The 25,695-nt window shown below is 34.0% G+C and overlaps 2 protein-coding genes across 4 annotated transcripts in view; both read right to left on the bottom strand.

The window, feature by feature from the left end:
• Nucleotides 1-10,715, bottom strand: part of LOC140742917 (uncharacterized) — a 28,614-nt gene extending 17,899 nt beyond the window's left edge. Inside the window, exons 1-2 of one of the 2 annotated variants that reach the window (XM_073073988.1) lie at nucleotides 9,684-10,715; nucleotides 7,389-7,484 (exon numbers count right to left, since the gene is read on the bottom strand). In XM_073073988.1, the coding sequence (XP_072930089.1) occupies nucleotides 7,389-7,484; nucleotides 9,684-10,479 (892 nt within the window). In that variant the 5' untranslated portion in view covers nucleotides 10,480-10,715. The remainder of the gene's footprint in view (nucleotides 1-7,388; nucleotides 7,485-9,683) is intronic. The other variant, XM_073073989.1, reaches the window with a different exon arrangement.
• A 3,145-nt stretch (nucleotides 10,716-13,860) lies between these two features.
• The window catches only part of LOC140742916 (uncharacterized), a 106,686-nt gene continuing 94,851 nt past the window's right edge, over nucleotides 13,861-25,695 (bottom strand). Inside the window, exons 8-12 of one of the 2 annotated variants that reach the window (XM_073073985.1) lie at nucleotides 21,187-21,479; nucleotides 20,925-21,112; nucleotides 20,525-20,831; nucleotides 20,278-20,438; nucleotides 13,861-16,416 (exon numbers count right to left, since the gene is read on the bottom strand). In XM_073073985.1, the coding sequence (XP_072930086.1) occupies nucleotides 15,802-16,416; nucleotides 20,278-20,438; nucleotides 20,525-20,831; nucleotides 20,925-21,112; nucleotides 21,187-21,479 (1,564 nt within the window). In that variant the 3' untranslated portion in view covers nucleotides 13,861-15,801. The remainder of the gene's footprint in view (nucleotides 16,417-20,277; nucleotides 20,439-20,524; nucleotides 20,832-20,924; nucleotides 21,113-21,186; nucleotides 21,480-25,695) is intronic. The other variant, XM_073073986.1, reaches the window with a different exon arrangement.

Below are 25,695 nucleotides of genomic sequence, written 5' to 3'. Positions count from 1 at the left end.
CTAATAATAGTATTACAATAATATTGGAGAATATAACGAGTGCTTCATATTGAAATGGGAGATAAAATAAAAATGGCATTTAACATTATCACATATATAAAAAATTCTCGTGTCACAATGTTAGTTACCATACTCCTCCGAAACGGCTTTACCGATTTTCACCAAATTTTATATGCATATTCAGTAGGTCTGAGACTCGGCGACTATCTATTTTTCATCCCCCTAAGTAATAAGGGTTGTTCACCCTTATCATTTTTTTATTTATATAGCAACACAACGTTTGCCGGGTCAGCTAGTGCCTCTATACTTATATAAATAGGTGAAATAACAACATATATAACTAGTTTATGCGGTATCGATAATATCTATAGTTCAGACGACGCTATAGATAATAATTAATATTATAAAATTTGTTTCATGTACCCTTTACTGTCATGAAATACATAAATTGATAGGCATTCAAACGCCAGATGTAGAAGACGGGAGTATAGTTCAATTGATCAGATTATTGGCATCCTATTTTAAGTACGCCATTGCCAATTTAAATACCATAATGTCTACAACAACATAGTACACAATATATATTTATATGTATAAAATGCCAGAATATACATCGTATAAGCGTTGTTTATTAGTAACAAACATTATATTTTAAAGATAAGTAATGAAAACTTAGTACGTTTTAAATTACAATACAATGCCGAAGGTGGTAGAACCCTTTGTGGTTCGACTCCGGGGACACCACCTCCGCACCTATTTCTGCCTAATAACAGCAGTGTTAAATGCTGCTGTGTTTTAGTTTGAAGGGTATGGGAGACGTACTTTTGCGAGGCATTCCAGCTTAGTCCTCAGGGGTAACGGCGCACCTGTGGCCGACCTCAGGTAGGAATATCTAATCCTATCTGTGGTTGATTACAGATGCCCATGGGCGGCCGTAGTCACTTATATATTAAAAAACAATGCTTTTTAGGAGTAGCTACTAAGCGACGAAGATATTTTTACAGTAACAAGTCCTCTATGTGCATTTGAGAGTAAAAAAGGTTGTAAGCTGGTTTCATTACGTAGGCATCTAGTAAATAACAAACTTAAAAACGAGAATTAGCATTTAATATCGTCCATCTATTCATGAAACTATTAAATGATAAAAACACGCAAAACACCTCTAAAACAATATATCGTGAAGCAAGAAACAAGATTATTTAACAAAAATACTTCATTTTAATACGCTTTTTAATAAGCAAAAACTAGACTAGGTAACATTACACAGTCAGCAAAAAAACATACACGCTTCGTTTTTCCCTCCAATTATTTATTTTACGTCACTAATTAAAATGACATGCAACAAGAAATTCTCATGATGCGTCGATGCATACAAAGAGTTTAATTAAATTGACAAAACGGCTTCTTTCCCCATTCTTTTTCACAGTAGGGATGGGATTATTTCGAAAAAAAATCGATATTAAAATCGACCAACGTACCAATGTATAAAAAAATATCTTTAATAATATCGAAGTAGAGGATCGATGTATCTGAAATCGAAAGTAGATTTATTTTAGGGTCTTTTAAAATTAGCGACTGTATGCCGCACTGACGTTAAATGTAGCGAATAATCTAAAACTGCCTTTATTGCTAGTTTGAGAATATTTAAGTGGAAAAAAGACTACCTGTCTCTTTAGGCAAAATTTAGTAGGTCGACGAAAAACAGAACAATGAGAAAAAGTTATATTGTTCTTTATTAAAGTATTTGAACAAAATAATGTGGATGTTCTGTTATCTATGATAGATTTACAACTTGAATATAGGTTTAAAAAGTCAATGTTTTTGGTGCAAAAATCAATGTTTCGTTTAATTAATCGATCTGAACCGTCCATCCCTAGTTCATATGACACGATTGTGTATAATAACTGCGTAGACACGAGCTCGTTATGAATAAACAACAATGCGAGCGATGGGCCCGCGCTATATATGGTAAGTAGAGTAACCGACTCTAGTGAGCGACTTCTAGCGCTTGTTTTATGGAAACTAAGTGGTAGCTAACGGTAAATGTTAAGGTATTTGCAGGAATATCGCTTCTAAATTCGATCAGAAATTTAATAAATTATTTTTGCTTGCAAATTCCTTCTTATAGGTATGCTAGCTAACCCGGCAAAAATTGTGTTGCCATATAAATAAAAAAATGTGATGGGTGAACAACCCTTATCACTTAGGGGTATGAAAAATAGATATTGAGAATATGCATATAAAATTAGTTGAAAATCGGTAAAACCGTTTCGGAGGAGTACGGTAACTAACATTGTGACAGGAGAATTTTATATATAAGATGTTACGCTTACATTTTTGTCTTACTTTTCTTGCTGATTAGTGATAGTCATTGTAAGCCAGTAAAGGAAGATCATATGAAATTAAGTCAATAACAATTTAAGTCAAGATTACTTGTGATTGCACGAAGTCATGTTCATGCCAAGACGAATTTATCAGTTATCGTAAAAAATCTTGCATGCCAGTGTTTATGACGTTCTCAAAAGAGTACTTAGTCCTACTACCACCACAGAATTAGAATAGAATTCGGGATTATGTATATGTATGACTCTCTCCTTTAACGTCTGGCCATACGATAATAATAAATATGAAATTATACCAGTATCTGCATGTTTAAAGTTAATTTTATAAAAACGAAGTTGAACGAACCCATAATTAATTAGCTTTAGTAAATTTATGGACACATTATAATTTGCCGCATGTAAAAGTGAACGAAATCAGTTTAACTAATTTTATGAATTTTACCAACTTGATCAATACAACTTTGCAGAAAATTTTGCATCTGCTGTCGACACGATTCAATAAGAAAGATTAGTGTGTTTTCGTGAAAGACATTAAAAACAAAATTTGGAAAATGGTAATAACATAGAAATCTAATGTTGGAAGCAAACTTTTCTTTAGTTATTCTTATATGCGCTAACGGTAAAACAAAATATTTGAAAGCAAATACGACAGTAAGTTCAACAATTTAAATATATCCACAAAAACCGATACGGTAATGACCACAGGCGGTCATCATGTGAAATATCCGAGCTATTGTATATAACTGTGGTCGGCCTTTTGTCATATTGCCAAACACAAATTATATTTATGCCAATTTTTATCATACTAGTACTCTCTGGATAGCACTTTTATGTAGTTTATTTAATTGTTGAAGTATTATAATAATGTTTTATGCGCATTTACTTGTATTAAGCGATTGTGTAGATTCAGAAGCAAGCCTTCTGTGTTGCAGTTGTAATTAGCAAAGAAATAATTGATTTTTCTTTCTAACTTTTAATGGTATTCGTGTAGTAAGGCTAGGCTTTATGCCAATGACACGAAATGCTTAAAATATGCGATTTAAAATCAGCAGAGATAACAAAACTAGGTGGATTACAGCCAAAAATAAACACCACATTTTTAGTTCATTAACCAAAGAGTAAATTTGGCTAAATGTAATACCATAAAACTCTCAACCCTCTCTGGAAATCCTTCACTTATAGCCCAATTTCATTCAATGACCGAATATTCTCATATCGTGGCTATGATCCGTAATAAGACCAATTGATTATTAATTATTTGTGTTAATTCATATTTGAATCGAGTTTCTAATGAGAATCAATATTAATCATCTTGGTTATACCTCGTACATCCCCAAGGTTATCTAGCTAGGTCGGAGAATCACGCAAGTCGGTTCAATCGATACTAGGTTCATTACTATTGAAATACAGTTAGCATAAGCAATAACACAGTTAAATACTTTGTTGAATATCTTGTTATGACCTAAACACTTATACTGATTGGGTATCCATGCTCAGTAAGCACAGGATGTTGTTAATCCAATACTTTCCCACACCTGGGTCTCCTCTCAAGGTGAGAATGATATAGTTCTTAATCCACCACGCTGGCCAAGAATTTGTAGACTTCATCGTCTTTAGTAATTCTTTTTATTCGACCGCGAAAGACATTTTTTTACGAGCGTCATGTGTGTCTCATTGTTTGGCATGCCTTCCAGCCAATACGGCTTGACGGATTGTTACATAATATATTATAAGGTGTCGTTAGATTCATCTTAATTGCAGAAGTAACATAATCAATAATTTTAAGCAGTCTGGTTTTTATTTTTATAATACGAGTAATTATTAGTTCTTGGTTCCTAAAGAACTTCCAGGTGTATAGCAAATGACAATTTCTAATTCGCATATGACTTCGGAAACTCAGAGATATACCTATGTTTGAGGCCTCCATATTAAGGTCCTGAACTTCAAACCACTAGTCAATTGTAGCAGCAGGATTTTCTTTGCAACGAAAACAGTAATATCAATAATGGTTTCATGACGAATCTACACAAATATATTTTAGTATAATAACAATATGAGGCTACCGTTCAAGCTATAGTAGCTGACACAAACAATACTTTTAACATTGTGTTTTAATAACTAATCCATGAGAAAGTGGGGCAATGTAGATCGTTATCGAAGTACAGATGCTCCATTGTCTACCGTACAGGGGGGTTACTACCATCTCTTAAAACAATATTTAATCATTTATTGAAATATCGTACCACGACCTCTTTTAAGTAAGATTGTTATAATATTACAATAAGCAGTTTTGTATTTTTTCGGTCGAAATTATTCTTTTTTTTTTGCAGGAAATTAAACTTTTTAAGCAAAATGTGACAATTTCAGTTGGTATTATACAATGGATAAGCGGAAAAATGAATAAGGGCTTAAATTTGTTCAAGTACGTATGATGGAACATAATCAAGACCGTGGTGCAAAGGAGATGACACTAGTTTCGATATCTCGTTGCTTCTTGGATAAGGACTAGACAAATTACTCATTATTTTACATCACTCGGCAGGAATAAAACGAAACTGATTTAAGGAGGTCGTGGTACGAAATAAAATAATGTTGATGCAATATTGAAATAAATTTTTCCTGAACTGTGATGGTTTTTTAAAAGATGGTGGTAGACCCCGAGGTGTACACAATAAAAACCATACTGTGGTATGCTTGCAATGCTATCTCAATATTGCTATATTAATACGTACTGTAGCAAAAAATATCGAGCAATAACGCCGTATTGGTGATGCGTAGATGCATAGCTACATCGGAGAAAGCATTCGCCTAATTGAATTGACGTGATGAAATTAAAATCTTTGTCTTTTTATTTTCAAATAATTGGCTTGTTCTTAGTTTTGCTTTGCCTCGCGGTTTCACCCACGTTTAAGTGTAGATAGGTATACTCCTATAGATATATAGATAGTGTAGATAAGATACTCCGGAGATTTTATAAATTTTAATTGGTTTGCGCGATACCCTAATACTTTATCGAAAATAAAAGTAACTTTAATTTCTTATTGGAATATCTGTTAACTACTGACAAAAGTACCATCAAAATCGGTTTAGACGATTTGCCGAAACAAACATTCAGACAAATAAATCATGTATTCTTAATATGAATTTTAGTTAAAATCTGTATTTGAAATTACAAACAGACACTAAAATTTTATTATTTTTTGAAGATACAGATACACAGAATACAGAGATATACAGAGATATACAGTTTTAGTTACTTTAGTCTTAATGTAGAAATAATATTGAGTGTTTGCCAAAATAACACTGTCTTTATCACATGCATCTGGTTGCTTTGTTGATAAGAATCTGAGACTGGATTGTATATCTACAAGTATGTATGTTTTTAAATGTGCAAGGTCGATACGTGAACGAGTCCGAACTCCTAGGACTCAGAGCTATATGAACTATATAACTATATGAGCTATATGAACTATAAAGCTATTGAACTATGCAATTTTAGTTTCAAATTATTTTTTTATATACGAAAGTATACGCACGCATGTCTGCCTGTTTGTATATTCTGACTAATATCCGAAACGGCTGGACCGATTTTGAGAGGACTTCTACTGGTAGTTAGCTGCTGTCATAAAGAGTAACTTAGGCTACTTTTATTTTAGACAAAGAATTAGGACAAAACAAACCCACAAAACCCAAAAAATCTCGAGAGTACTTACACTTAAACACCAGTGAAACTGCGGTGCACAGCTTGTAATAAAAAAATATAGATATTTTATATATGGCAGAAATAGAAAACGCGCTCCCAGCTTACCTCATGCTAAGAGGTCACTGCTATAAGTTCAAACGCCTTGTGACATTTACAACAAAGTAATTCGATTAATTTGAAAGAATAACCCTTCGTTTTACGAATCCGGAGACCCCACCACCGCACTATTTCTGCCTAAGCAGCAGGGTTACTTTTCTGATAAAATGGTGTGTTAGGGAAGATTGCACTTATACGAGCAACTTAATTCTTCCGGGGTACACAACGCAACGCAGAGGTGGCTGACCTAAGTTAGGAATCCTATCGCGGGTCGATTACAGATGTCCAGGGGTGGCGACTCGTTCGCAATTTCTTTTATCCTAACTAATATTGTAAATGGGAACTTACAATATTAGTTATTTGTGACTTTGTTTGTACTCACATTGTCAGGGGTTTAGAAAAAGAAATAGGGTATCTTTTATACCGAAATAAGTACCATTCTCGACGGATAGATAGTAAACCCAGTATAAATTAAATATACATGGATTTTTATGGGTGACGGAAATACCCCGTAGTTTACCTTATGTGAAGAGGTCATTGCAATAAGTTCAATCGCCTCATAACATAACATTTATACCAAGTAATTCTGCCAATCACATCGTTAAATCGAACAACAGTTAATTGCGGCGTTTCACTACCGTTATACATCAAAAATGTCACATATAAAAATCTACATAATAAAAAATGCACGCAACTTTCAAAATCGGGCAAAATCATCGCGTCGATAACGCCGCGTGGGTCGGTAACAAACCAAAGTCGATTATACCTACTACCTCCTATACAGTAATCAGTGTACACCCGTGCATATTCTACAAAATTCATGTCAAGTGAAATCACTTATTGATTTACCTACTCTATACACTCAAAGAGAATTCAAAATAGGATTTTTATAACTGTAGATTAGAAGTCAATACTACTGATTTGACGACAGCTGTGGTACTATATTTACTATAAAAAATCAAAGTTATTATTATACAAAATTTGTAATAATCATTGTTTTTATTTCGAAGTACCAAACAAGTATGTAGTTAATGTAGTATATGGACATGTAATTAACCCCAGATAGGAATGCAGTCCCATCGGAGATTGACTTCAGATGCTTTGCTACACCTGAAGACTAAATTGGCACGCTCTTATATGTTATTAACCCAATATTTTTGTTCCATGTAAATAATAACAATTATGTCTCAATGTCTTTGATATGTGTGAGACATTTAATAAAATAATAACACAATAATTCCACTTACCATTGCTGTTAAGAGGTGAATGGTTTGGTGTACCGCCCAGGCCAGATGAGCTCTTTTGTAGAAAGACGTTTTGCTGCCGAACATTGTCAAGTTCAGCTGTAAGAGTGAATACCAAAATGAACATAAATAGCTTTAAAAGAAGCACGGTGGGAGTTCTCGATTTGTACTTAAAATAGAAAGATATTTGTCTCCTTTGATGCAAATAGATGGCCATATTTTAATCTCTACTAAGAGGAGACAATCTTAAAGCTTAAAGGCAGTAATTATGTAGTACCAATACATCGCCCAGGGAAAGGAATAGTATCATCCACCAAGTTATTACCAATTGCTAATAATTCTATCTGTAATATATGTCAGCTACACGAAATTGGACAAATATAAACAATATTCAGTCTCTAATAACTAATATTGAATCACCTTGCTTGAATATAAATTTTGGTGTGTACAAGTATGATTTGTATGACATCAAAATGTACAACACATACAAGATTATGCACCTTGTAAGATCATATCTGGAATATTGTCACTGATAGCCAAAAACGTCAATAAGAAAAATATACATGAAGTATCTAGTATATGACAAATTATTATATGAAATACATAAGTGTAAGTCTAAATTTTTGTCTCTCTACATTATTTCATTTGTGTTGCAATTATCCGAATAAATGTTTCTTTCTTTCTTTCTAAATATAAATATATATTTGAAGGCTTAGCCTAATTATAATGTGAGTTCATATCAATAATCATGGGGTGTATTACCATAGTTCAGATATGCAAGCAGTATTATATACCACATGAAACATTAAAGGTTTCAGCATGTTTTTCCCTCTTTAATGATTTATCTTAAACAGGTACATTATTATTGTATTTTAGGAATTACTGTAATGAAAATTTGCTTAAAAATAAATAAAAGTTCTGTTTTATAAGGTGTGGTGAGGAAGGCATACTATTCTGAGGCTTACCAACTTTGTTTGCAAGGGCTGCAATACATTGTGTCCAACCTCTGGTAAAAATATCATCTTCTCTAGGGTTGTTTAAAGATGTCGATGGGCAGCAGTAGCCACTTACCATCAAGCGGTCTGCATTGTTTACTACTCCAATATAAAAACAAGAGTTATCAATATGTAACATTATGTAATATATGTAATAAGATACACTTTTGATCCAAATTCTACAGACAGGTCAAGAAGATTACAAACTGAAATCAATATGCAAAAGACCTGTTATTTAATATCCAGAATGATTACAAAACATTAATGAACTGCAGTCATGTAATGTAGCAATTGCTTTCTATTTCATATTGGAGATGTTTATGTAATTTGATCATTTGAGTCTCCTTGAGTCAACGTGTGGGTGACATCAATGTATTGTTGTGTGAGGTTCATTTGAATGTAGTTTTAGCCTTAAGGTCTGTGTAGGAGGCAAGGTTGTGCTATGACTGCACCTGTTAACGATTTGTGACTAATATTGAGATGGTCTTTTAATTATTTTGGATGAAATATTTCAAATTCCTTGACTGTCGAAGTTTCCACTACAAGAAAATGCACCATGCATGCATGCATTCATACAAAAGAATAATAATAATTTCAACAAAAAAAATTGTAGTAACAATAAAATTTTAAAATCATTTATTTTCACATATTGTAACAAAGTAATCCAACAACACAGACAAAAGGCTATAATTAACTTTTATAACTATGATAATTTGTACTTCTGTGTGTTGAAATGTAAAAGAATATATTCAAATAGAATGTAAATAAAAGATATTTAATCTGCAAAACCAGGGCCACAAAACTATTAAGATAATGTATGTAACATAAGATAATAAGTAATTTTGAGTAGATTACCTGTGTAGTGAAGTAGTCACTATATGAATCTGAATAATGACTTTAAATTTCAGAACTAAATTTGGGTATTTAGATCCTTTGAATCCAAGACAGAGGGTAATGTGGGGTTATTTAATGATTATTTTTGTTTTGGCAAGTTTTAGGCGAACACTACACTGCATAATTATTTTAGCCTTCATAGTGCCTCCATAGACTAATACAAAATAAAGACATTTGATATTTAAAACAAGACTATATTATGGTTATTTCTATGGCTATAAAGTGAAGTTGTCCAATACAATAATATTATCCCTGTTATTCCACCAGGACATAAAACACCATCAATAATGTTTTTTGACTCACTATTTCAATGCCTCAATTATGGAATCAGATCGTCATCCACGTCTAAGGACATAGTGGATCATAATAAGGCTATAATTGTAAACAGAGAAATATTAAAATCACTTACCTCTGGTCTCTTGCAGGTCCTTATTTAGTCTTTCATTAACCATTTTCAATGAGGATATCTGGTCTAGGAGGCAAGATAGCAGACGGCTTCCAACTTGGCTACCCGATAAGTCTGAATTTGTGTCTGTTTCTGAGTCTATATCTCCATTTGCTGGTCTAGCAATATCTGGCAAGCCCCTCACACATGGATCACTGAACCTTCTTGCATTGCTGGCATCATCTTTGTCCTGCGTGCGCACATCACTATTCGAGTTTGTGTCGCCCATTGAAGTGACTATCGGGGGTAGGCTCGCGAAGTCTTGGCTGTCCGTAAAATTCTTTGGCTGCAAGTAATTGATGTGACTTAACGTACAACTGGTGTTGTTGGCGGGCGTTCCGGGGACCTCCTCGGCTTTGTTCTCGCTGCGCCGCCGCCGAGCTCTCTGCACCTGAACACTTTTGTTTTCACTCAGCCCGTAACGGCACTCAGGATTATAGTGGGCCGGCATTAAAGGATTGAAATACGTCGGCAGTGTAGGCAGCGACATGGGCTCGGGCGTGCAACCGTACATGTTATACCTACACGGATCGTAGCCTGGTGCGAACTGGGCACCGCTCATCGCCCAGTTCATGCTCGAACCGAACGGATCGTAAGTCGGATCCAAACTCGGTATCGTATCTTGCACCTGATGCATTGTCTTATCCAACCATTTAGACAGGTAAGAGCTCCGGTTGTTCCGCGATTTTTTCCGCTTTCCCAAGGGACCGTTGTTGTTCAGCGACGCATTGCCGTTCACCTGTTTCGGCGTTGAAGCCATTGAAGCGAAAATTATAAACAATAACCGCGAAGTTCAAGTACGATAGAGCACTAATAGCACTGACAAAAAATATAAAATCTATCTCATTTTATAGAAAGTACAATAAAACAAGCACGTATCACAGAATACGCATAAATTTTATTTGGTCGACCGAGAAACCGATTCGTTTGATTTGCCAAGGAATGACAGTTAGATCGTTGCCGTTGACTGGAGTATTGTCATTTTGTATTTTGTCAAGTCAAGTCCGTACTAATGTCAAGCCAAGACCAAAGATACAGAATATCCACAGAGTACAGAAGCTACTATTACTTGTCAATCAACTGTCACAATAGTGGTTTACTTGTATCGATTACTGCATTTAAAAAAAATGAAAAAGAGAATAATTATTTTTAAAATTAAAAAAGACAAACCCACTGAGTTTCTTACCGGATCTTCTCAGTAGAGGTCGCGTTCCGATCCGGTAGTAGTTTAAGAATTAAATATTGTAACTGACAATTTGTAAGTGCCGCCGTTGGCCTATACAAAATAAATATATTTCATTTCATTTCATTTCACTCTAATCATAAAATTTAAAGTTGTATTATTATTTAAATTTCAATGTAAAAATAGTATGATGCAACATAATTGACTTCCTTTTAATTTTATATAGGTACATTTATGTGTTTGTTTTTTTAAAACCGTGAGTGTTAATATAAAATATTCATACCTATTGTCCTACTTTCTAAGCGCGAGCGAATTAATAGGAGTGCATCTTTATGGTTAAGCACAACAACATTATCGTCTTCAGCAACAGTGCATTTTGTTAGAAATGTGTAATAACATTGTGTTTCTGTGTATATAATGCATTGCAGCAATTATCAATGTGACGTTTATGCTTATATAAGAGGCTCAAAAATAAAAACCAAATTTTGATAGACTTTAGATAAATCTCACTTTACCTCATTACGAGCTGATTCATTGCTCAACGCTTTACATAGAGATTTAGAAAAGATCATGTTCATTTTTTTATTTGATTACATTTTTTAAATTGTAAAAATGTATTGTAAAATTAAAAGAGAAATTTTAAATACTTAATATCACTCACTCATATATTTAAATACTTTCTAAGTTATGTTTTGTTTTTCTTCTTTTTCATAAAAGTAATGTATGAAAAGTATAATTGTAATTCATGTTATTTTTTTATGTCTGGTTTATGTAGGTATCCATTTTCACTTGCAATGTGGCTAATAACTTGGCCTTAAAAATATCTCGGTGAGTAATTCAATTGATCAAAAATCAAATACGCACATCCCTTGTATAATGACATTTTAAGTGTTACCAAATAAAAATACTACATTTAAAAAAATGTAAATAAATTAATATAAATTGAGAATTTATCTCTTATTTATTCATAACATGAATTCTTAAGGTTTAAATTATATTAGTTATTTTATTTAGGAACAATAATATTACCAGACAAATGAATTTATGGCTTGAATTCCTTGTATCCAAGTCAGTAAAAGAACAAAAAAAAGTGCGATGCAGGTTCTATCCCGAATGGCGCGAAAAATATAAGAGAAATATTTTGCAATGTAAGTATTAGTTTATTTCTTATGTATTCTAGTAGGGTTATTCTATACCAATCTATAGAAGAAAACGGCGGGAAACCGCTGGATTCAAAGGACACGGAACCGGTTGGAGTGGAGTCAATCACGGGAGACTCATGTCCAGCAGTGGACCTCAAAAGACTGATGGATGGATGGACAGATTCTAGAGTTTCCAAAGTAATAAGTATAGATTGCAGTAGTGTTATAGTTCTATTTTTTTCCATTGTGCTTACTTAAATGTACAGTAGATTTAAGTCATACAGGCATAGATTAGTAATCTATGCATACAGGTCTGTGATTTAAGTTCTTGGTGTTTCATATGGATTCACTATCCATCCATATTTCATTTAACTTACATTAGATGCCTGCGATGGAGTCGAAATATAAGTGTTTTTAATTAGTGTCATGTTGCATATGAAGTTAGCCATATACTATAGTCTATACCAGGGGTTCCCAAAGTGTGCGCCGCGGCGCCCTGGTGCGCCGTAGAAAGTAAAGAGGGGCGCCGTGAGTCGATCCTCTAATCATTGGACACCACAAATATTGGCGTTTTGGTCATCGATTCAAAATGAATATTTAAATTTAACATCCAAAGCATTAAAAATTTTCATTCCGTTTGCAACATCATATCTATGTGAAGCTGGGTTTTCAGATGTAGCTGTGATAAAGAACAAATATCGGATCAATGTGGAGCAAGAAAGAGTAGCAGTGTCAAGTCATATTCCCCGCTTTGAAAAACTGCGCGGAGATCAACAAGCTCACCCTTCACATTGATTTGACTGAATAAATTGAAGGTGGTAGAACCCATTGTGGTTTTGACTCCGGCGGCACCACCGCCACACCTATTTCTACCTTATAACAGCAATGTTAGGCGCTGCTGTGTTCCGGTTTGAAGGGTGTGGTAAGGGAGACATACTTTTCCGAGGCGTTCCAGCTTAGTCCTCAGGGGTAGCGGCGCATCTGTGGCCGACCTCAGACAGGAATATCTAATCCTGTCTGGGATTGATTACAGATGTCCATGGGCGGCAGTAGCCACTTACCATCAGGTGGACTGCATGCTCGTCTGCTACTCCTATATTATAAAAAAAAATATATATATCGTATTTTATTTTTGTTATCCTCAAGTCTTTCTTGTTGTTTTCCGTTTAAATTATTTTATAATAACGTATTGTACAATTTCATATTGTGGTGTTTTAAATTTCGTTTCGATCAACCTAAGGTAACTACTATTATTGTAGTTACCTATTTCTTTCGACTGTCTTCTTCAAATAGTTAGCTAGGACAGGGCACAGGGCGCCGTGAAAGAATATTAAACTTGTAACTGCGCCGCGGGCTACAAAAGATTGGGAACCCCTGGTCTATACAGTACAGTACTAGGTCACTGCATTATTAGACTGGATAGGTGAAATGTAACATTACGTCCTTTTTATAACTTTCAGATTCTTCGTTTTACTTTCAACATCAGCTAAAGAAAGTTATTTCAATCGTCCTAAATCACAATTTTGACATTGTTTTATATAAAGGTGGCAAACTACAGCATGCAATCCTCCAGATGGTAATGTGGCGATTATCGATCATAGACATTTGTAATCAACAACCTACCTAACCAAACCTAGTCGGGTTTGGAATCTTAAAATAACTATACCTTCTTTTATCATTCTTTGATATTTTTTTATCTTTTTTGAGTTCTCTCTATTGTTTCAGTTCTTTTACCTGCAATTTTATATAATACTAGTTGGTATTTGAAATACTATGTATTTTTGAAAGTAGGTAACATTAGTAAATAAAACAATAATTAAATGACTGTAATTTAATCTCAAAATATATATAAAATAACCTGATATATAATGTTATTTACAATTTTCATATCATTTTGCTCATATCTAAAGATCATTTTAAAGAAATATTTTTATATATAATATATAATAAAAAATTATATTTAATATATCTATAGAGTTTTAAACATTCTATGGCACAGCGTGGGTTTAATTAAGATATTCAATGATAAAATAATGCAAGAATTAGGTGTAACAGTATATATGTGAATAATGAAAATTGGCAGTTTGTCTTATATTTACTTACAACAAGGCATGCTTCTCAATTTATTAACTTCAATGAAAACACCAGACTACTGTATACTTAGCCAACCGATTTTTAAACGGAACGATTTTATTTTTCTTAACAAAGAAGTATGTATAAGAATATATTTGAATAACAAAATTAACCTTTCATACCATTACATAAAAATTATAACAATGTCGACTTATAATAAACTAGAACTAATTGATATTGTATACATAACTCTATCGAGATTTTAATTAAAGGCATAAATTGCATCACTTACAAAACATAATTTTATTACTTTTTGCATATATTGAAAATTGTACTTAAACTGTACATCATTAGAGGTGAATAAAACTATTGATTGGGGGTTACATAATATTTCTTGTCAACACATTATTACACATTTAAGGTGACAGCTAAATTAACATATTTAGCGATAAAATAAATATGAACAATATCTATTCGAGTGTATGAAATGTAGGCCCTTTTGAGCTTATTAAACTATTTAAAAGCAACAATAGTTATTTCAAATTTTATCAGGAGGTATAGGTACTAAGTTAAAACTAATTGTTAAACTGAAGGCTATAAAGATACTTAAATAATATTGTCAAACTAAATAATATGTTATGACTTATTTTTGGGAAACAAGTGCTGATCATATAAGAGGTAGGTTTTTTACACCTACTATTTATTGTCTGATAATATTTTCATCTATTCTTACTAACTAGCTGAGTATATAAATTTTGATCATTAAATATAAATTAAAATCCGACATGAGACGTCGTGCACATACTTAACTCATTTATTACTTCATTAATAGAGGTATTTAAACTGATTATAAATGAACAACAACATGACCAATACTTCACATTCACTGACTCTACACCATTATACACTGTACCAAATGTTGTAATTTAACTCGGAACTAATATAATTTAAAAAATGTTACATTTTTCTATGGAATTTATTAACATATTTTACTGTAGAAAGTTAATAGGCATAACAAATGTATTGATTTATTCTTGTTATTCTTTAGACGCGGTAGGCTCTATGAACACATTTGCCATGTTTTGTATTACATTTGACACCTACACACTATCTTACTATTACAACCACACCTAAAGCCATATTAAAATAAATTGTATTATGTGAATTTTATTATATTTTTATTCCACTCGCACGCGTTTAATGTCATTGCTATGGGATTCCTTACAGAATGTATACAAAATGTATACATGTGATTTACACGTATAACAAGATTCTTATATCCAATACTTTAAATTTCTGTAAAAGGACAATAAAAAAGTTTCATATTTATTGTGCTCTTGAAACATGTTGCTATAACATGTTGTTATAGAACCTATGTCGCTCTAAGAATTATGTTTGGAATCCCTTTATATAATATATTGTTCTTTACTACCCTTTTCGACCCTGCATTCATTCGAGTGATTTCTAATGGAAAAAATATTTCAGGGAGGCACATAATATTCTTAGCACCACTTCTATTGGAATGTTTGTGTAAAGATATGAATATATGACGAGCATTCTGTGTTGTAAAATCGGAAATGCTCATCTTCGAGGGAAATGCTTCGGAAACAACGATATTCACTCCTTCCACAACGTTTCCAATAAATGCTAGAAATCACCCTTCATTCATTCCACACAGATTTACTTAACCTAATTTAACATCATCAAAAGCCGTTAGCAAATCGCTTGTGCCTTGTAACATATCAGATTCGGTCCAAAAATCTGACGCCGACAGCGGAGAATCCATCAGCAAGTCATTTGACTGAAGAGGGAATCCAGGGCTCGTTTGCATTTTGTTTGTCAAATACGGATCATATCCTTGCAGTACTCCCCCATTTGGTGAAAGAAGTCTGTTACTGGCTGGGCTACTCATTTGACTATATTTTCCGGATGGCGATAAAGATTGTGGAGTGGAATATGGGCTTAGTACGCGTTCTCGCTGGGCTGGGCTCATTGCCGGGCTGTAGTTTGGCGTGTTTGGGCTGGGCGGTAAAGAGTACATGGGACTGCCAACGTTAAGGGTTAGTGGAGACATTGGATTGCTTGGAAGGTTCGTACGCATCGGAGGACAATTGCCCGATGGAGTGTTGCCGCGTAATAACTGATTATTGGGAGCAGTTTGGATTATATTTATGACGGGTATTTGCATCATCCTGTTCACGGGACTCTGTGACGGTGCTCGTTGCTGCGTGTTCATCATCATTTGATAATTGGGAAGCATCTTGGGATGGATCTGCGGGACTGACTGTTGCGCAGGATGCTGAAAAATTTAAGAGTCATAGATTAGTTTTGAGTATTGGTTTTAATTTAGCAATGAATGTATAATATATAAAAGTAAATAGTAAAAGGATGCACGTCGTAATTATAAATAAACAGAGATTTTAGGACTGAGTATAGTATATATTAGCTTTAAATTTAACAATAATAGAATGAGACTGATTAAACATTACCCATTAAGCAAGTGCAAACGGAAGGAACGTACCTATATTATTTAAATGAACGTTTCTGATAGAACAGAACTAAGCGATTACCTACCTAATAATAATTTATTTTCTATTCCATTTTTTACAGATATAATTGGCGAACCGTGTACATCAATCGATGCATTAAAAAGTAACTTAATGTTCATATCAGTTATTTCTATTTTAATAAAATCGCTGATATAATTGTTACTTTATCATTTAATGTTTCACAATCAAATCTAATTTTATCTCCCATATTAATCAACATTTGATTACCATACATACTTTTTCTCCATGTTTATAAACTGTGTTTAAAATAAAATTCACCTACAATATTTACGCTATGAACTTACAATAAATCACAGATGTAGGGATCATCTAGTTATGAGTAGGATATATTATTGCAATTTGGTAGTCTACTCCCACATGACTTACGATGCCTATCATTCGTACATTGTCGAGGGGATCTAAGTATTAGTATCCGCCGCAATCACCGCATTTTCTTTACAGTCACATGATACATTGAACTGAGGTCACGTTAAATGGTTTATTGCATCGTTCATATCATTTATCTAGTTGAGTATTCTAATAGTAAGATATTATTTGTGTAAGACCTAACTTGTGTTACTGAATTTAATTTGCTGCTCTCGCAAGATTTTTTGTTTACATGTGTATTGAGTAGTAGTTTATATAAAAAAAATCTTTGTTTTTTAGTATTGCCCATTAAATTTATTCTTTGTCAAAATCAAACTATACATAGGTTAAGATAAGCAAGCACCTAATAAAATATGTAATGTAGTAATATTATAATTAAATAAAGAAAATATCATATTAATTGCTACTGTGTATTTAGGTCACATTGTCCCTTCGACTTGCCTATTGGATATAATAGAGCGTACACAGAAACAATTTAAAACGTGTTTCATTGCCTAGCTCAATCGATCTTATGTTCCTATAATACTAGATTAGCACTATCAGACGGAAGTAATTGGAACATCATTATAAGTCCTGCGTCTCTAGTTGATAACACTCCACCTACAATAATATATAGTTTGACTAATGTACACCGGTAGAAGTATCTGAATGTACCTACTTACATAGCAACTGGTTTATTATTTGTATGTTATAATTTTATTAAAAAGTTAAAGTTCCCAATTGTTATTGGCTTAAGTAAAAGTGTCGTTCTATTTATAATGTACGAAATCAAAATTCTTCTTATTTAAATATCTATCTTGTTCTTCAAATTACATCAGGGTTGTTCAAAATAAAATTTTGTGTAATTATAGTATTTTACCAAAGATGCTATTGCATTTATGAGATAGATTTTAGCAGAAAGCTCTTTTTTTTGCAGTCGCAGCTTAATTTGGTGCACACAGTAGCTCAAAAAAGAAAATATATGAAATATGGTACATTTCATCATATCTAAATCACTACAGAAGTAATTCATGTCTGCGAGGTATGAAAAAAGTTTTTGGGGTAATAATGGTGAGTGGAACATGTGTTCGTCTTGTAAGTAGTTTATATATCTATATATCTGCTTTATATTTTTGTTCGCTTCAAGGATTCATTTCGTTACGTGCTTTGCTTCAAGTTGGTCACGTCAACGAGACATATTGACTTTGTTAATGACTTACTTGATGAGAGAACCACTCTTTGTCAAGTATCTCTTTTGCCAACATTTTCATATGCTATTCCTATGATTACTAAAGTTAAGTACATTGGTTGTTCAGCCATTCAGCTCCAGCCTCTTATTCTTTACTATTAACTCATATTATATGCTTAGTATTAATTAGAGATAACCTAACCTGATTGTGTATTTTTCGTTATTTTTTATTTTGTAACCTATGTGTTTATTAAAACAACATTACATATTAAAACAAATATCTGTATAATCTCTACAAATTACAATTATTAATTTTACTTCTATTACGTGTATCGACAAAATCACAAAAGTTTATTTTATCCGGGATAAATTCCAGGACGGCTGATCGAATTTTGATAAGTATATTTGACACAAAATTTTACGTCTCAATACCTCTAGGTGTCTCCCAGGAGGACTATATAAAATAGGTGTTGCTTGTAGTCTTTAAAGGTAAAAAGTACAATATTATAAATAATATCTGTACCTGTATTTAAATAATCTGTAATATTTTTTTGATTACTTGATTTCTAAGTTTTCTATGAGTTCAATTTAAAGCTAATAGATACTCTATGGGATATTAAGGAAATGGATAGGTAATTGGGTAAATAAAATCAACGTGCATCTTTTTACATATTTTCTTGATTCCTTTTAATATTGCATATCTTCTATATATTTCGATTTGAATCATATTTCGTCCAAGAAAAAAAATATCTTTCTAAATTTTACATTGTTCCTCTTAGACTATAAAGTTAATAACAACGATGATAAGTTTAAAATTTCTACAAACATATTATTTACGTCTTTTAATATAATAATTTCGTATTGCGATGACAATGGCCAAGCACATTAGGTATCCTAAATTTCGAGTATTTCGTAGCTGCTAGAATACTACTTTTTTTATATTTAATCATAAAATATATTATAGTGAAGTGCAATGATAAAAAACGTACGTACTACAATTACATGTAGGTATTAAAATTTATTGACAAATTTTATGAAACAACACGCCTATACTTTGCTGTACTTTGTATGTTTTTGGCAGTGACGACAATTAAGGTATATCTTTACAACTAGCAAAGTGTTAATAAATTGCCTTAACTCTACTGTAACTAGTACAAAATTTGATTACATTTACACAACGAACGACATGGCGTAAAGTTAAACAGTAGTCGAAACTGTTACTAGTAGACTCACGAGACTGTTTTGATATAAAATTAACAATAAAATATAACGTAACTTTATAAAGTTAACTAAGCGTAATATACTAAGAGTGAATAAATAACACTGACATTTATCGATAGGTATTCCATAAAAACCAATCACGAACATAAGACTCAGTGCGCGGCGAAAAACCCCATAAACGCAGCGAGGTGAGGGGGGTAACTTTAAACCTACGAGTAATCAACTGTTCATCATAACCATAACGATATGCGCACGTTTAAACTTAAGAACTAGGATAAGACTATAACGATTGCATTATTTTGAAACACTACACAACAGAGGCGACGCGACGTCTGCGTTTTGTAGTACAAGTCTCATTACCGCCCTCGGGTTCGAGCGGAAGTACGAGATTACCAGTCTGCGAAGGATTAAACTACGGTAATGTTCCAGAGAGCCCTAGCTCACAGACCTTTGTGGTGAATAATCTAACAGCCACTAAATATATATCATCTGGCTAACGGTGCCGTTTTATTTTCGGTTGTTCGTTGCAACGATACACAGTTCATGAAAAATAAACATAGACACTGAAACGTTTGTACAAATAACGGGTTATCACATATTTTGAACGGCACTGTAACTGCTTTCAATATAATAGTTCGTATTCAAACTGATCAGGTTTGAGGGTTTGTGTGAGTCGAAGACTCGCTACCACCTCGTCAACTAACGACTGAACACTGGACGCGCTTTATCACAGTTTTCGCTTTTAACGAGGCTCGGTGCCTCAGGCTTTTGCCTTTTGGCGTGGCCGGCATTGCACCATGCAAATGTAGCCGGCATCCACGTCACAGCCGCTCACCAGTAGGTTCATGAGGACGCTTGAGGACGGAGCTGTAGAGGGCGTCGTGGTCGCGGGTGACGGGCTACGCTTGACGCGTTTCGCGCTCGGCTCTTCCTCTTGTTTCAATACTCTTTTGACACCTGTGTCCCACGTTGATACGCTTCTGCTTGGAATGAGACCTGGAAATAATATTTATTTGTGGAAATGATAAAGTAAAATGCAATAAGAAGAAATATTTTCATGTTCATTGTTTATAAATATTAACCTGGGTCAGAGTAAATATTGGTAATGAGATCCTGTGGGGGTGGTCCGGTAGGCGGCGCTGCTAACAAGCGCTGGAGGGCTGGTGCCGAAGAGGTCAGTTGTGATTCAGATGGCTGCGGCCTGGCTTGGCTCACGTTATCGGGCAATGCTCCCCACATAACCGCTGGCTCCAGTACCGGAAGTTCATCAGTAGCTGGGATGAACGGGGAGTGGCCATCATCAATGTCATTATCTGACCTTGCACTATCAAAGGCATCCAATGATAATTCCGTCAATAGTGACGATTGTTCACATGACGACTCAGTCTCCTGAAAATGCAAATGATTTATTATAAAATATTGCCTACAGTATGTATTACTTAGGTAATAGTGAGAATATTATGCTGTATCCTTAGGCTGTACCTGAGGTTCGGGCGAAGAAAGCAAAGAATCTCCAATTAAAGAGTCAACTGGCGATCCATTCGCCAAGTCGTCGCCCAACAGACTGCAGTAGTTGTCGTTTAGGAATTCGTCGAACATATCAAAGGTAATACAAGCGTCACCGGCGGTCGGTGCCAAATGAGTCAGGTCTTCCGGCTCGTCTTTAAGCACTGAAAACAATATTTAAAATTGTAAAGGAATTCTTGCCACAGTTAACGAATTCGATAAAGCAAGCAACGGATACCTAAGCTGTTGCAGTTCAAGTGCGACTCACTTGTAAGTCCCTCGTCTTGGGAGAACATGAGAAAGCCTTTGTTCATTTCTTTCTTTCTCGGTGCAAATATCTGTTCGGTAACGGGTATCGGCCGTTCTTCTTCGGGTACTATGGTCCCGACAATGGCGCCGTTGGCCGCGTCCGTGGGAGGCGCACAGGCCAATTTGGGTTCTGGAGCGGGTGCGGCTGGTACAACGACTGGCTTTAAGTCTGCGTGCTGCACTTGGTGCGCAGCAAACACCTCATCTTTGCACTCGATACCGCTGCGAACATAACAAACACAATAGAAATACGGTCTGCGTTTAAGAATTAAATATACAACTAAAACAGTCTGCCGCTTTGGTCACCCTACATACATCTTTGTAACAAGTGAGAATCTTGTCGCATTAGACATTGTTCGCTACAAATAGCTGTATAATGAACAAACATAAAGTAATAGGTACACGTTGCTGTTAATTTACTTTGCAAACGAGTACGTGCGAAGAGCTGCAAGTGTGAATAGTCAATACCTAAGCGCAATCTTAAGAACGTATCGGTGCGCTGTATAAGATATATAATGATATATATGTAACAGCGAGTAATCAGCCAACAATACTCAAGGTCGATGATTAAATGAGCTCACAACTAGACTAGTACAGTGTGGAACCGATAAACTTGTAACAGATACACTCTAATTTAATTCGTTCTTTTAGACTTGACATGTTGACACAAATACCCCATCCATATTTCTTGCCAGGAAAGATAAGGCAGTCAGGTACACCGTATAAACAAGCGACGAGCGCCGTGGAATATTAAGGTAAATCATACAGGGATTCGATATTTGAAGTAAAACACCGTATACTACATATAATTATACACTACCTACACCTATATTGCTATAACATAAAATCTGTTCAATTTTCAAGATACTGTTGAATCAATTTCTGATAATAATAAAATTCATTTACTTTTAATGAAAAAGATATACTTGATACCTAAATTTATAGAAGCATTGATGCTCGCAGGATTCTTAATAGTCGTTTATTTGAATTCATGTAATTTCTATTGATGGTCTATTAGGGTCCCACAGTTCCACTTCTTATATTTTAAAAGTTATAACTTTTATTTATCACTTATTTAATTATTTATTTTCATTTATTCAGAGTAGACTGCGAACACGACTACACTGTAATAATGCGATCACTACTTTAAATGAAAACAACTAGCACTTCATTAAAACGATTAAATGACTATATTATTGCAAAGGCTTTTAAGAATGGGATTAATTAATACATGTCAGACGAACGATAACCCCCATAATAGGTCCCCTAGGAATATATTTACGTCAATGGATAGAAACTTACAAAATCACCGTAGTTGCGCATAGACCTTTGTGATAACAGTGTTGATGACGATATAAAAGTTCAAGTTTCTATTAACCTTATAGATAAAAACAGATACTCGATAAACAGTTTAGAGAAAATTACATTTCCGTAAGGGATACCGATGAGCACAGGAAACAAAATTAATGATTGCATTTTACAAGATTTGAATAATAAAACTTGTATTTATATAATAAGTTGTTTAGACAAAATAAATCATCGTGTTAACAGATTCGACTTTTTTATATTGGAAAATAAATTAAAATGATTGTAATACGTAACGATAAGTTATATTTATGCGATAATAATAAATTGTAGTACAATACTATGATCATCAAATTGGGCGGATCTAATAATCGCTATGACGCATCAACATTACACGCCAAAAACAAGCGATTCATCCTAGACTAGACATAAAACGTAGGATTCACGAGTGGGGTGTGTTTTGGGCTGCTGCACTTACGCTATTTTCGAAAGTGAATTTTATCTGAGCGAGATGGCTGTACAACCAGATGTCGGGCTAGAAAGAGATGAACGAATATAGTAAGTGCGGCCTTGCTAAACGACCTTGCGAGGGAGATTCGTCCCCCTAATACATCCCCCATGTTTTCTTTGAGTCGGCCATTCACCAGTAGAAGTGAAACCGATTGCGCGCGCATCCCTAACACGCGGCAAGCCCTTATCGATTGTTGGAGAAAGATTTGAAGCCGAAAGCCGAGCGACGACGTCCTGTCTCAGCCGGCCTACACTGAAATGCCTAGCTGTCTGTCTCGTCTGTTGGTTGCACACGATTGTCATTTAAAAATAGAAATAACTCGAGTCTGTAATGCAACATCAGTATTCTACAAAAGATTAATTTGTGGGCATGTTTTCGTACAAAATGGTCTAATCGCGTGGAAAAAAGCCTTCTTTCCTTAGTCACGTAACGGAAGAAACAGTTTCAATGAGATCGTACGGTAATAGGTAAACATCTTAAGACGAATTCGCAGATGTTTACTGCCGGTGACCTTGGCCGTGATACCGTTGAACGGGCAGGCAATTCAACAATTACATCCACACAGTCGAGGGCATCGCCGTGACGTCATGTAATTACAAAATAAAAAATGGACCGTACATATACGCGTAATTTACCTACATGCCTATGCATTTTTTAGAATACACATTGAAGAATGGTTTGAAACTGAAATAACTACAGAAAGTTTGAACTACAAATTTTTGGGATAAATAAACTAATCTCTCAAAGGGAAATTAAACTCCATAGCGCACGGAACAATGTTTAAATTTTCTGACTAATTGTGGTCACATAATTTATCCCTGAATATTCATTTTTTTAATATTAATAACGTCCCGCTCTGATGATATATTACCATTTATTTATGAGTTATTAAATACGAAATTGATTAAATGCCTAGCCACTCTCTAAATATCTGTCCAAATTGATTCAGAAAATTTGTTTACCAATAAAATAAAAATACTGTCACAATCATGGATCGGCTTATTTTGTATTAAAAAACCTTCGATACGGTATTTCTCGTGTTGTTTTTTACACATTTTGCAAATAAGTACTAACTAAACTTAATCGCGTGAACTACTTTAACACCTTTTATGCAAATTATTATATCTTAATAATTTAGATGTTAATAGACATTGTATTTTTGCAGGTCGTTCATAAAAATATAAACTGTAAAATTAATAATAAATAAATTTATGCAAATACAGTAGCAGCTAAAAATAATAACAACTATTTATAGTGTTACTAAATATATTATACAGTACGCTATTACTATTATATAAAACGCTATAAATGAACAATAAAACAGAACTAGCAGGGAATATATACTTCATTTTCCCAATTTTATTAAAAAAGAGGCGACATTCATTCTTTCACTAAGTATTAATTTTCATTCATACTTGGCAACACTTTATCTGTCAAAATAGTACTCTGCATTATGAAGAATCAATTATTACTACTAGAATAGTTTATCATTTAGCAGACACGACCATAAATCATGAGTCAATACCAGGTTATACTATATTTCATCTACAGCGAAATAAGTTGAATGCCAGACGGCAAAGCTCTAAGGATAAATATTTACGTATAAATTTGAAGGTCGGTACTGATTAGATAAGATAACATACAACACATGAAAGATGAATTATGCATAAGTATCCACGCTTGCTCAAAGGATGCACAGTGCACATGTTTCCGACAGACAAGAGATTAACATTATTGTTGTCGGAGGGATACACATGTGGTAGGTGAATATATATGTACATTAAGTATACACATAAATCAATATGATTAATAAATAAATTAAAATGTACACTTTATGTACAAATGAAACTAGTATAATATGAGTACCTATTATAAATAATAATGGGAAGGATAATTTAATTATGTGGTTATAGCTGTACCTATTAGATATTTAGAATGTTCACGTTTTCCTAGATAATTTGCCAAGACAGTGATCACTACGGTATTTTTACATGATTTTTTCTCGATTGACTAGTATTAATAATTGCAAGGAATGGTAAATTTCTATGTTAATTACAATCGAACAGTGTAGTGAACGCGTAGGTCTGCCAATGGCGCGGCTCGAAGACCGGCGCGGGAGTCAAGGCCGAGCCGGTGGCGCGGTTATGTAACTGGCTGAGGACAGCGGGGGACGCGTTCGCTAATTTTAGCGGATCTCAAAAACAAGACGCAACCAAGCGAGCTAGAGAAAACGCAGCGCCCGGCAAAGCTTCACGCATGCACCCGATTCAACGGTGACAAAAATAAGTTTACCAAACAAAACTTTGCGACAAGAACCGCAAGTGCATAAAATAACACATAAAATAATTGCCTACATTATTAAGGTTGAAAAATCGTAAGAATTTAAACCTTAGAACCTACAAAATAATCTTTCATAATAACAATAATCCAATAACACTACAGCCACTGCACGCATTCCTATGCAAGTATATCGACTCACTGTACTATATTGTAGTGACAATAATTATTGACGGTAAATGTATTTTACTTTTACTGTGAATGAACGACATGAATACGCAAGAAATTACTCAATTCGATTTACACCGAGCTCACTTTGTAAGTAAGCAGTAAGTATACATATTG

The sequence above is a fragment of the Epargyreus clarus genome, unplaced genomic scaffold (genome assembly GCF_041222505.1).
Source record: "Epargyreus clarus isolate Ecla_fem2 unplaced genomic scaffold, WU_Ecla_fem_2.2 ptg000006l, whole genome shotgun sequence".
NCBI classification, from domain to species: domain Eukaryota; kingdom Metazoa; phylum Arthropoda; class Insecta; order Lepidoptera; family Hesperiidae; genus Epargyreus; species Epargyreus clarus.
Note: the sequence above shows the minus strand (reverse complement) of the source record. Positions and strands in the feature narration are given on the sequence as shown.